Here is a 13,117-nt window from a genome sequence, read left to right as displayed (position 1 = left end):
ATCCTTAGACCAGCTACAAAGGAAATATGAGGATACCAGTTTTAGAGGACAGGTTAAAAAAAAAAGCAAGGTTTGTTATTCTGTCTCATTTTTTAGGTGTAATCTCAGTTGGCATTGGTCTAGTAACACTCCTGTGTTATATATGATGATCACATAGAAAGGTTTGATCAGGGACACAGATGATGCCTGAGATGCCAAATCCTGAGGTTAGTACCTAAAAGAGAATGCAACAAAAGGAACAATGTCTGCCGTGTAAAAATATTTCCTAGTATAATAATAGAAATTCTGACATCTTTTTATTTATTAAGCCATTCGTCACAAGGCATTAAGATTTTGCTAACTATCTAAAGTGATAGAATATTTTCTCAGACATGACTTCCAATCAAACTATATTTAGAAAAGATTCACTATCTAAAAGACCAACTGAATTATCTCTTACAAGTCTATTAGAACAGCACAAATTAAAAAAAAAATAAGTTCTGTGCAACCCTGCAAAATATTAATGGAGAGTACACAGCACATGAGCACAATGAATTATGAGTCTGTATATGTTGGTGCACAGTCTTCACAATGGTTTTTTTCCCTTCAGAATTAAAAGTTATACAGGCAAGTCATTCTTTGCATTCTCCCAATCATTTTAAGCACAGGGAAATGTGAAATAGGGAAGAGCTCATTAAAGATATAGAAAGACAAATATAACCTAAAAGTAAAAGTATAAGGAGGTTGGGCCCATCTGGACTTATTAGACAGAGAAAAGCCTTGAGGGGAATAGCTGGGGATGTGAGATAGAAGAAATAGTTAGAAGGTAATTGGGAAAGGGGAACTCGAGTTGGCTCCCTCCCTGGGGTGCTTCTGCCAAGGAAGGAGAGTAAGAATAGAACCTTCAGGAATAGTATCATATGGTGGCTGGACGCCCAAAGAGAGTCTGCTGCTAGAAAAAGGCCATGGTATGATATGGTAATGATTCACAGAAGAATAAGAGAAAGAAGTGGACCAGAAATCATATTTTGCTCCTCTGGCTCACTCCAATGTTCTCTCTCTTAAGCTTAAGTTGCTCTGTAGTTTCCAGTCACTCTACAGCTCATTCTCTATTAGCAGTAACTCTCACTCTAATTATACAATCAGTATTATATTAATAAGAGTGAAGATTTTATTAATAGATAACCTAAAACAAGATATTTCACAAAACATGCTACGTGTTCCACGTGCTTTATCTCCAATGGTCACTGTTCATATGTCTAACTGATACACCATCACCATGGAGCCAGATGAAAATTTCTAGTGTACACGACAAAAAGGCAGGTAAGAGTCCAAAAGGGCTAACATGAAGGAAGCAGTGTGTTTCCATTTCAGGTTAAGTCTGACTCTTTAATTTCATTGTCATTAGAGATAATTATGATTCCTATTTTGATATGTTTGTTTTGCTATCAACATACCATTGATGCTAAACATAAAATAAACTAATTTCTAAAGAAAGCATTTCCTAACATGAATAATATAGTTTAGAAAGTGTGGAGAGAGAACCTCTGAATGAACAGTACACATAGAAACTGGTAGATCTGGTGGGAGACTGGATTTACTTAAGTGTAAAGCCTGAAATGGGACAGAGAAAAAAAAAAAACTCAAGTGCTTTTAATGAAACCATATGTGGCAAATAAACATTAAATCTACTCTTCTCCCATCAAAAAGAAGCTCCAAAGACTTAAAGTTTTTTTAATTCCCTTGTTCATCTTGTTTGTTGGGCCGATGATTAGTATGCTTTCAATTACAACAATTCTAATTTCTCTATTATACTATCTTCTAACATTTTATTTTGTCCATCAAAAATCATTATGCAAATTGCAGACAAAAAAGAAAATTTTTTCAAAAGCAAATATTGTTTGCTTTTCTACTTTGTAAAAGGTGAAAGACAGACACAAATAACAAAAACCAAGCCATACAACAAAGCAAAATAATAGGACACTTAATTTTTTGAGACCTTTCTCTAAATTCCATAATAAAGTACTCTGATTCCATAGCAAATGTTCTCCAAAATATAATGTATTTGAAGACACTAATATTGACATTAACCCCATGTACTGGTGTAATTCACTATTTTTCTTAATTGATGTAAAATTCACAGAACAAAATTTACTATTTTAAAGTATACAACTCAGTGCCATTTAGTATGTTCACAATGTTCAGAACCACCTCCTCTATCTAGTTCTAAAATAGTTTCATCACTCCAAAAGAATACTCTGTAACCATTAAACAACCTCTCCTTGTTCATCCTTCCCCTTAACTCTGGCAATTTGTTTCTGTATCAATGAATTTACCTATCCTGGACAATTCATATAAGTAGAATCATACAATATGTGCCTTTTGTGTCTGCCTTCTTAGCATAGCATATTGACAGGATCATGCATGCTACAGCATGTATAAATAAGTACCTCATTCTTTTTTATGGCTGAGTAATATTCTATTGTATGTATACACCACATTTTATTTATGCATTCATCCGTCAATAGACACTTAGGTTGTTTCTGCCTTTTGGCTATTGTGAATAGTGCATCTATAAACATTCACATAGGCATTTGATTGAGTACCTGTTTCAATTCTTTTGAACATATATCTTTGAGTGGAATTGTAGGTTCACATGGTAATTCTATGCTTAACTTTTTGAGGAGCCAGCAAACTGTTTTCATAGCAACTCCACCATTTTACATTCCCACCAGTAACGCTGCGGGCTCTAATTTATCCATATCCTTGCTATCACTTATTATTACTTTCATAGTTATCATAGTGGGTATGAAGTGGTATCTTTTTTTATTTGTATGTCTCTAATGACTAATGGTGTTGAACATCCTTTCATGGGCTTTTTGATCATTTGTGTATCTTATTTGGAGAGATGTCTATTTAAGACCATCATCCAATTTAAGATTTAGTTATTAGTCTTTTCATCACTGGGTTGTAAGAGTTCTTTATATATTGTGGATAACAGACCCTTAGTATAGGATTTGCAAATATTTTCTCTTTTTTATAGGGCTTTGTTGCAAAGATGTTATTGTAAGTTGTGTGAATGCTGATGTGTTGGCTGAAAATGACTCATGTTCTCTGGATTCAGAAACTAGTAACATAGAAATGGGCAAATAAAAGAAGAGGTAAAATACTGCTTCATGTTAGTTCCAAATATGTTTTTTGAAGCTACTTGTAAGAATAAATTCTAAGATAGTTTAATGGCAGAAAAGTCATAGGAATTGTTACTTTATTCTCACGAATCATCTATTAGTTGAAATCATAAATTAGCCCTAATATACCAAGCCCATAACTTGTCATTGTTCTCAACATTGAACACCATTAATGGATTTATTTACAACTCATGATACAATGACATTAAGAGGTAAGCAGAGGGATCAGAAGTTTTAAAGTGTGGTATAATCATGGAAATAGCCATCATTTTTACTTTAGGAGGAAGGGAAGCAGCCAAAGATACCATTAGAATTAGATACTGCTTGGAATTTACTAATGAAATATTAGAAGTCGGCTTCTTTCCTCACATCAGCCACAGACAGAACACTTGTAAGCAGCAGAATAGTCATCTGAATGGAAGGTGTCAGCCCTTGCAAATACACTATAACACCAGTATTTAGTACTATGAGAATACTACTATATATTTACAAGACATAATAAGAATTCCACTTTCTTATATGAGAGGCCCTCTGAACTCACAGGGAACATCTTCTGAAGAGTTGTACATAAAAAAATCTTTTACCATATGATCATCTTCTAAAGACAGGTGATGAAAAAAATCTGACATTCCACTATCCTCTTTTAGGTAGTATATTCCTTAGCATATCTTCTTCTCTTCTTTCTTTCCATTTCTCTACAGGTATCTGATACATACCAATAAGCAAAAACATAAGAGACTGAAGTAGCCTGGACTGGAAAGATCAAAATAAAGTGCAGAAGGGATGCACTCTAAACTAACTACAATTGCTTAACTATGATACCAGTCACTTAGAGCAGTGCTTCTCAAACTTTAATGTACATGTGAATTGCCTGTGGGTCTCGAGAAAATAAATATTCTGATTCAGTAGGTCTGGGGTGGGGCCTGAGATTCTGTAAGGACATATAGAAGACTGTGCTGCCAAAAAGAAAGGCGATTTTCAGGAACATGCTACCAGGACTCTGAACAAAACTGCAAGGTCTATCTTTGACCATTCTACTTCAATTTCCAAATATCTCCCCCCCTTTATGGCTCTTCATTCCTCCTATATCTTAAAAGTCTCCCACATCATAGAAATAAGTCTCACAAATAAGCAGGAAGAAGAGCCGCTCTCTTCTTAACCTTCTAAAACAACTCCCAATCTTAACTTGATATTGTTATCCTTAATGATGAATGCAGATCAAAGTATGAATTAACTATCACTCCTTCCAAGGGGTATTTGCATTTTAAAATTATCTCATCAACCTACATTAATATCTAGTGGGAAGACTGCTCTATGGAAAATATATTTGGATCCCTTTATGCTCCTTATCCCTCTGAGGTAACTTGTCATTATTTCCATTCTACTTTCATCAGTCTGCTAGGATTTGAAATACATACAATCTGCTACATTAGAAAATGTAGCTTCAAAGCGTTCAAATTTCACTTTCTCAAACATGGTACGTGGTTTGTACTTGATAGCATATTAGAGGTGTGTCACAATATCTTTCGCTTTGGAGGGAGCACATGACTGAAACTTCTGCAACATTTTACTCATTAATAGCCAAAGTCTTTGTTAGGTGAGTCTCCAATTCCAACATTCTTGCCTATCAATAGGATAAAAATAGGTTTTCAGCATATTGAGAGCAAATGAAATTTTATAAGCCTATTCTACATATTAAAGAAAAATAATGTTGTTAAAGGTCATGAAGCTACTATAGCTCCCAAACACCAATTATTTCTTATTGCTGAAACAATTGGGGGTTTTCACATACCTTATTTCATAATTTTCAAAACCAGATATCATTTAAAATCCTCTATAATACATACTAGAAAGAAAAAAAATGAAATTGATTATTAAAATTTTTTGTTCCCTCAGTATGCTTTTCAAAGGACATTGCCAATGTTACCAATTACAATTACCATTACCAAAATTAAAGATCTAGATTTTTTTTATTCATGCAAGTTTAGAGTTGTCCAAAATGTTCCTGAATACATTAGCTTCTAGACATTTTAAACAGCGGCTACAAATTTAATTTTCCTGCCTCCAAACCTGGCCCAGACACATTTTTTGAGACTCCTATGGTTTAAAAATTTGTTTCCTATCCCGTAAAAGAAAAGACATAGGTTGGTACTACTTGTTGGCTAGGAGGCAACAAATTCTTTTTCTTTAATAAATATGTGAAATAGGCTTATAAAATTTTATTTGCTCTCAACACACTGAAAACCTGTTTTATAGGATATATATCTGGGAGGAAATTACGGTATTTTAAGCTTCACACATAAATATACAGTGACACACAAGTTTAAGAATGTTAATGACAATGATTTCTTCATCTTTATTCTTCAAATTAGTTTCTGCTTCAAACTAAGTACTTGGTTGCCAATAATTTAATCGGACAGCTGGAAGGTGGTCAAAGAACCAAAATTTAGGAGAGTAAACCTTTCTCCAAGATGGTAACACCACATTTAGAGGCAGCTATTTTACGCAGCTTAAAATTTTTGTTCTTTCATAAACATATACAAAAGAAATATAAAAAGAAGGGAATCCAAGTACATTAAAGGTAAGAATGAAAAGGGAGATCCTGAAAAATTTTTATTTGTTAATGGGTGAAAAATGGTGACCTTTAAAATAATTCAAAAAGGAAAAATATAATATTATTAGTAATAAATTTTGCTTAATTCTTTTAGTTTCTAATGAAATCTAATGTCATGTTGAAATGTTATCATGACTTACCTTCCAATTTATGATTAAAGGTATGTTATCAAACAGAACTCAAAAAAGGTGTTTAATTCGAATTTCAACAGCTTCTTCATCATCCTTTATTTGAACTAGACAAATTGTTATTCAAGTGAATAACTTATGACACTGGCTTTTACCCATTTTCCTTTCCTCTAGCTTAATTAATTAATTGTTTTCACAATATTTCCAGTGTCTTAGTTATTGTTATCATTGGACATTAAGCCTAACGAAAACATCTCACTGAAATCATACAGAGTTAAAGGAATATTGCACAACAGAGCCAGACAGATTTGAAAAATTAGTTACAAGAGGAACTGACTGGAAACTATACTGCAGTCACCAAACCTTTGTGTTGATAAACATGTGCCACAGTTATAGCACAGTATTTGGACTACTGCTGTTGGTATTGTCAATACTCCAATTATAAAACCTTGCTTTTGTCATAATTTTGTGAACTAGCTATAAAATTTGATTGGATTCTGATTGATAGAAGATTATTCTCCAAAGAAAAACAAATAAACTGTAAAGGTAGCAGACATGTGGTAAGCTCATGTATATGCAAAAAAATGGTATTAAAGAAAGCATCAATTAGTATGAAATTGTAAAAAAGTGTCAATTAGTATGTTTTGTGGTATGCCCTAATAAAAAGTAGTATACCACAAATCGCTTTGAAGATCATTTTTGTTAAACCATACTGGGAAAATACAGCTTTAGTTCTTAGGAGCTTTGGGCTAGTCATAATCCCTCCAGATCTCAGTTGTCTTACCTGCAAATGAGTAGTAGACCCGTTCAAATTGACATTGACAATCCACATCTGAGAGGAAATAATAGTATCTTAAAGTTACACACATATATATACACAGAGACACACAAGGTTAAAAATTTTAATGACAATAATTTCTCTCTTTCTGTTTCTAATTGTTATGTGGTTTCTGAACTAATAAAATCAGAATAAAAACATATTTAAGTTAGAAATACTTTTTTGCCAGGTTCGGTGGCTTAACCTGTAATCCCAGCACTTTGGGAGGCTGAGGTGAGTGGCGAGTGGATTGCTTGAGCCTGTGGGTTCACGATCAGCCCAGGCAACTCGGCGAGACCTAGTCTCTACAATAAATCAAAAATTAGACAGGCGTGGTAGCATGCACCTGTAGTTCCAGCTACTTAGAAGGCTGAGGTGGAAGGATTGCGGGAGCCCAACAGGTCAATGCTGGGGTGGCCGTGAGCATGCTACTGGACTCTAGCCTGGGTGATGGAGTGAGACTTCAACTCAAAAAAAAAAAAAAGAAAGAAATACTTTTTAATATAAATTATGCTAGTTTTTTTAAAAATTGCACTATAGAACACTACAAATGCAAAGTCAATGCTCTCATGTAGAAAACTTAAAGATCAAGATAGGCATGGAGGAAGGTACCTGTAGTCCCAGCTACTTGGGAAGCTGAAGTAGAAGGATCCTGAGAGCCCAGAAGTTTAAGGTCAGCCTGGGCAATACAAGACTCCATCTCTCTTAAAAAAAAAAAAAAAGTCAAGCAAGTGATTTAAAATTTACAAATTATCTATGTAAAATCCACAAAGGAAAAATATATAGTGACTCTATTAAAAGTGGACTTAGGTATACCTAACCCTACATATTTAATAATTTTTAAAAAGTGGATTTAGAGATCAGTGTGATTTGTCTTATCAGTAACCATTTGTCTTGGATACAGGTGACTGAGTGAGCAAAAGAAGACTTGGAGGAGACTGTTCTTTGGAAAATACAGAAAATACATGTGAAATGAATGCCAACTAATGATGTGTCCCAAATATCATTCATATTGCTATTCCATAATTCATGCCATTAACAAAGTACAATTACGTGAAAAAGTCTGTTTACTAAAGATACATTTTCTGCACCTGTATAAATTTTACCATAGACTTGAAATATTTTGTATGTATTTCAGCTTTGATAAAAGTTGGTTATTCAAAAACAAACAGTCCCAGCTACTTGAGAGGCTCTGGCAGAAAGACTGCCTGAGCCCAAGAGTTTGAAATCAGCTTGGGCAACACAGCAAGACCCTGTCTTAATAAATAAATAGATTTGTAAAATGTACAGAGCATGTAAATATTCTACATTTAACACCTTCTCAATAGCTCATAGTTTTACTTTTGACCTTGAGTGACAGAGTATACCAATCTCCAATGTTTGAGGGAAAACATTATCAATTTTTAAAATGCCTATATTTGATTATATATTTTTTTTTGGCTCATTAACTAAGGTATTTACTAATTCATTACAAAGTAGATCTTAGTATCTAAAGGAAAATAATTTGTGAAAATACCATTTCTAAAAAATAAAGTATAGTAATTAAAACACCCACACAAACTTTTCGTAAATATCTGGCACACAGAAGATGCTTGATAACTATTTACTAAAAAGATGAATGAAAGTGGTAGAAGCTGGTCCTAGTTTTGATAGGTTGCCTATTTCTCCTTCTATTATATCATCTGTCTCTCCAGATACAACACAGGCATCAAAAATACATCTCATTCCTTAAGAGAAAAGAAGGCAATGCTGGGCAAAGTCACTAAATGTAGGTTCATTTCTAGTACAGAAATGGGGGAGCTCAGAAATAGCATCTTTAAAAGAAAATCAAATTTTAGAGGTAAAATGACCAGGAAATCTTTTAGGCTTAAAGTGAACCTATCTCAAGGGCTTTTACATTCTCAAAGGGACTACTTTTCTTTTTATTTTTCTGCTGCTTAAGAAAGAGGGTAGCAAAAGCACTGCAAGAAAGGAAATGAGATAAGGTAAGCCAAAATCTCCCCCATGGGGTCCATTTTCTTCAATTTGACAAACACTAACTAGATATCTATTACATGTTAGGCATCATTATAAATGCTGAGGACAGAAAGATTCTAATATGTGAACTTTGGCTTGGAAGTGTCAGAAGGATTTAAAGAAATGAATGATTCTGAATTCATACATAAGATCCCAGAAAAGCTTTGACTTCACTTTAAGAGACTCTAAAAAAGCACACAGATTCTAATCAAAGTGTACTGTATTTGATAGTAGAATTAAAGTAAATAATAATAGAAACTGTATTAAAACAAAAACTTTCCATTTAGCAAAATATTTTTAAAATTTACACTTAACAATATCTTATTTAAAAAGTTACTTAATGGTGGTTTACAAACTAACTGTTAGCATATTTATTTGCTTAGGAGCAGACTCCTTTAACTGCCAGTCACTCCAACCCCCCCCCCCCCAAAATACTGTATGGAAACCCAATATACAAAATTAGGTCAAAGATAGCAGTTCTTTTAAAACAAGTGGAAGCTAGAGACCACTCTGCTTGAGTTTTCTTTATTCTGCTCGTATGCTAAGGGCTCCAAATTGACAACTAACTTAAAAGTATTATATCACCAATTATAATTTTATTTAAAACTACTTTTGTCAATGTCATCAGTGACTTCCATATTGCTAAATCCAATTCTCAATTCCAAGTTTTCATCTTATTTGAACTCAGTAGCACTTAACAACATTATCCCTCCCTTCTCCTTAAAAAAATTACCTGGTTTTCAGACACCTGACTTTTGTTTTCCTTCTACTTCATGGGTCAATTATTAGCCTACCTTGCTGATTCTTCCCCATATTTCTAACTTAACACAGAAGTACCCCAGAGTTCTGTGCTTAGTCATCTTCTCCTTGTCCACACCAACTCTACGTGATCTCACCTAGTTCCATGATTACAAATGCCATCTAATTTGTCGACAACGCACGAATTCATACTTTAAACTCAGAATTCTTTCTTAATTCCAGGTTCATTTATCCAATTCCTCTCTGAAGTTGCTATTTAGATACCTAATAGAAATCTCAAATACAACTCAAGACTTACCTCTACAATTCTGCTCCTCTTGCAGCCTCCCCATTTCAACGGATACAATTCTATCACTGCAATTACTTAAGTAAAAATCCTAGAATCACCCTTAAATCCTTTCTTTAACCCATATCTGTAACTTCAAAATAAGAATGGCAAGCCTACATAACGGTGGTCACATAAATTGGAATCTCCAACACAACATTAACCAAAAAATAAATTACAAATGAAATATATAAAAACAAGAACAGGAGACCCTCTGCAAAGGAGAGCGCAGAGGGTCTGTGGCTCTCTCCCTGGGGGCTGCGGATCCCAACGTATTTAGCCTGCTCTTCACACGGAGCTCGGCGGTTGCCACTGCTGGGCATGGCGTTAGTCTGGACAGCCACTGCAGCTGCAGACACAACAGCCAACCGCGCTGCTATGGCCTCCGTGGCAGCCATAGTGCATTGCGCCACCTTGCCTCAGGCGACCCACGACTTCAGTCCTTGAAGCCCCTGCAGGCAGGATCTACTGGGATCGCTGCCACCTCTGCTGCCAACTTGACGTCCTGCCGCCGTGGGTCTCCTCCGTATGCCCTGAGGCAGGCTTCCATCTCCCGCCTATGCCTGGCTCCGGACTGGCTCCACCCACTCTGGGGCGAGCACATGAGATAGCACCACCTGCTGGCGATTCAAGGTAACAACACCGAAAGGGGAAAAACAAGTTTGAAAAACACACACGGGCCAGATTTGAGTGGTGAACAGAGGGTGACTTGAACTGTCCTTCACAGCAGGCTGGGGCAATTGACCACAACTATGAACTAATTTACCAGCTTGAGAAGACAGCTAGAAATCAGAGCTGAAAGGATATTAGACCTAAACGAAAAGTCTCAGAGTGTGCTCAATTGGTTCTGTTAGTTTAATGACTCAATTCTATTGTTTTGTTCCTTTTTTTCTCTTCCTTTTCTTCTCTTTTCTCCTCTCTGTAAACCATATCTTTGTATACAGGAACAGCACACCAATAAGATGGTTGGTTAGCTTGTATGTTAGCATCACTGCATGTTTTAATATTTTTTGTATGGGAGCTGGTTAGTCTGTAGCCGGGGTCTATTGTTTTTATCTGTTTCAGTTTAGGTCTCTCTCTCCATTTGTTGATACACTCGTCTGTTTCCCCCCTTATTCCTCTCTCTCTCCACCCACTTCTCCCCCCCACTATCTGCTCCATTCTCTTCCCTCTGCTAACCTCATTTTATTTCAGGGAGTAAACCTATAGCCCCACTGCACGGACAGATTCCAAGGTAGTGGGAAGTGGGTCTCAGATTATCCATACACCTGTCAGCGGATACCAGGACGTACAGATAGATTTTTGAATCACAACTCCCCACTTAAGTAAACCTCAAAAGTGCAAAAAGGACCACCCCCAACCTACAGTGCAACTCCAGAATTGAACAAAGAGGGCATACATAAGAAGAATAGGAGATTTAACAAACAGAAGTAAAAGCAATCCCTCTACTCCTGAATAAGAGAACTAAAGAAGATGGTGACGTGGAGGGAAGGAAAAAAGTAGGGAGGGGAAAAAAATGCACAAATGAAGAAAAACCAAAAGAAGAATACAGGTCTCACACAGACCCCTGGGAGATCAGATACTGAGTAAACAGACTCCGGAACACAAACAATGAAGAGCCCCCATAATGACTGGTCACATGCAACAAACTCAGACATCAAGACATTAATAGAGAGAATTTAAAAAATTGAGGAGAGACAAGAGGAAAATAGGAAGGAGCTGATGTCAGAAATAACAGCAGTAAAGAATACTGTGATGGAAATGAATAATAGACTAATAAGCATGGAAAGCAGAATCAGCCAAGCAGAAGAAAGAATCTCAGAGCTCGATGACCAAAACACAGAACTAACCCAAACTCTCAAAAGCATAGAAAAGAAGTTCAAAAAGACAGAACAAAACCTTCAAGAGATGAATGATCACTAAAAGAGTCCAAACCTAAAAGTATTTGCCTTCCTGAGGCAGAGAGAGAAACAGAGGTCACATTGGAACAAACATTTCATGAAATCATTCAAGAAAACGTCCCTCACCTCATCAAGGATGAAAAAATTCAAACACAAGAGATTCAGAGAACCCCGGCAAGACTACAAATGAGAAGACCAACTCCCAGACACATAATAATTCACCTAAACAAAGTATGTATAAAAGAAAAAATCCTAAAGGCTGCAAGAGAAAAAAGGTCAGACTACCTACCAGGGAAGACCAATTAGAATAGCAGCAGATTTATCTACAGAAACCCTCTAGGGTAGGAGAGCTTGGAGCCCTATCTTCAAAGCTCTAAAAGATAAACAATTTCAACCGAGCATAACCTAACCAGCCAAGCTAACCTTCATCAGTGAGGGAGAATTGAAATCTTTCCTAGATATCCAAACCCTAAGAATCTATACTGCCACAAGACCACCTCTACAAGAAACACTTAAGAAAGTATTGAACACAGCAGAAAAGGAAAAAGAACAAGAACATTCTTCACAAGAGTACAGGCAAAAGATTAAAAACACACATGATCCAACTCTAAAGCCAAAACAAAGACAACACACAAATAGGAAGAACAACAACTCTGTAAGAAAATGATAGGGATCAACTCTCACATTTCAATAATTAGTTTGAATGTGAACAGACTAAATGCACCACTGAAAAGACATAGAATAGCAAAATGGATAAAATATCACCAGGCAACAATCTATTGCCTTCAAGAGACTCACCTCACTAGAAAGGACACTCACAGACTCAAAGTAAGAGGATGGGAAACAAATTTTCAGGTGAATGGAACACAAAAGAAAGGAGGAGTTGCAATCTTAATCTCAGAAAAAATACTCTTTAAGGTATCAAAAATTTAAAAAGATACAGAAAGTCACTACATAATGATAAAAGGTTCAATCCATCAACAATAATTATCCATCCTAAACATATATGCACCGAACATATGAGCACCAACTTTCATAAAGCAGCTCCTAGGCAAACTAAAAAAAGATATAGACTTGAATACCATCATAGCTGGGAACTTTAATACCCTACTCACAACCCTAGACAAATCATCAGGACAAAAAATCAGCAATGAGATCCGAACTCTCAATGTGATTCTTGATCAAATGGACTTAACTGATACCTACAGAACCCTCCATCCAAAGACCACAGAATACACATTCTACTCATCACCGCCTGAAACGTACTCTAAGATCAACCACATACTTGGCGGTAAATCAAGCATAAGCAAATTTAAAAGGACTGAAATTTTACCATGCACCTTCACGGACCACAGTGGAATAAAAATAAACATTAACACCAACAAGGTGC

General features: G+C 35.7%; 1 protein-coding gene across 3 annotated transcripts in view; it reads right to left on the bottom strand.

Moving 5' to 3' along the window:
• NDUFAF2 (NADH:ubiquinone oxidoreductase complex assembly factor 2) overlaps positions 1 to 13,117 on the bottom strand; it is a 201,267-nt gene that overhangs the window by 145,879 nt on the left and 42,271 nt on the right. For 2 of the 3 annotated variants that reach the window (XM_008062081.2, XM_008062083.2), the window contains exon 2: positions 6,694 to 6,741. The exons of the other annotated variant lie outside the window; for it this stretch is intronic. In XM_008062081.2, the coding sequence (XP_008060272.1) occupies positions 6,694 to 6,741 (48 nt within the window). The remainder of the gene's footprint in view (positions 1 to 6,693; positions 6,742 to 13,117) is intronic. 3 annotated transcript variants of the gene reach the window in all.

Source organism: Carlito syrichta, unplaced genomic scaffold (assembly GCF_000164805.1).
Source record: "Carlito syrichta isolate Samal-C Ts95f unplaced genomic scaffold, Tarsius_syrichta-2.0.1 Scaffold305653, whole genome shotgun sequence".
In the NCBI taxonomy this organism is placed as follows: Eukaryota; Metazoa; Chordata; class Mammalia; order Primates; family Tarsiidae; genus Carlito; species Carlito syrichta.
Note: the sequence above shows the minus strand (reverse complement) of the source record. Positions and strands in the feature narration are given on the sequence as shown.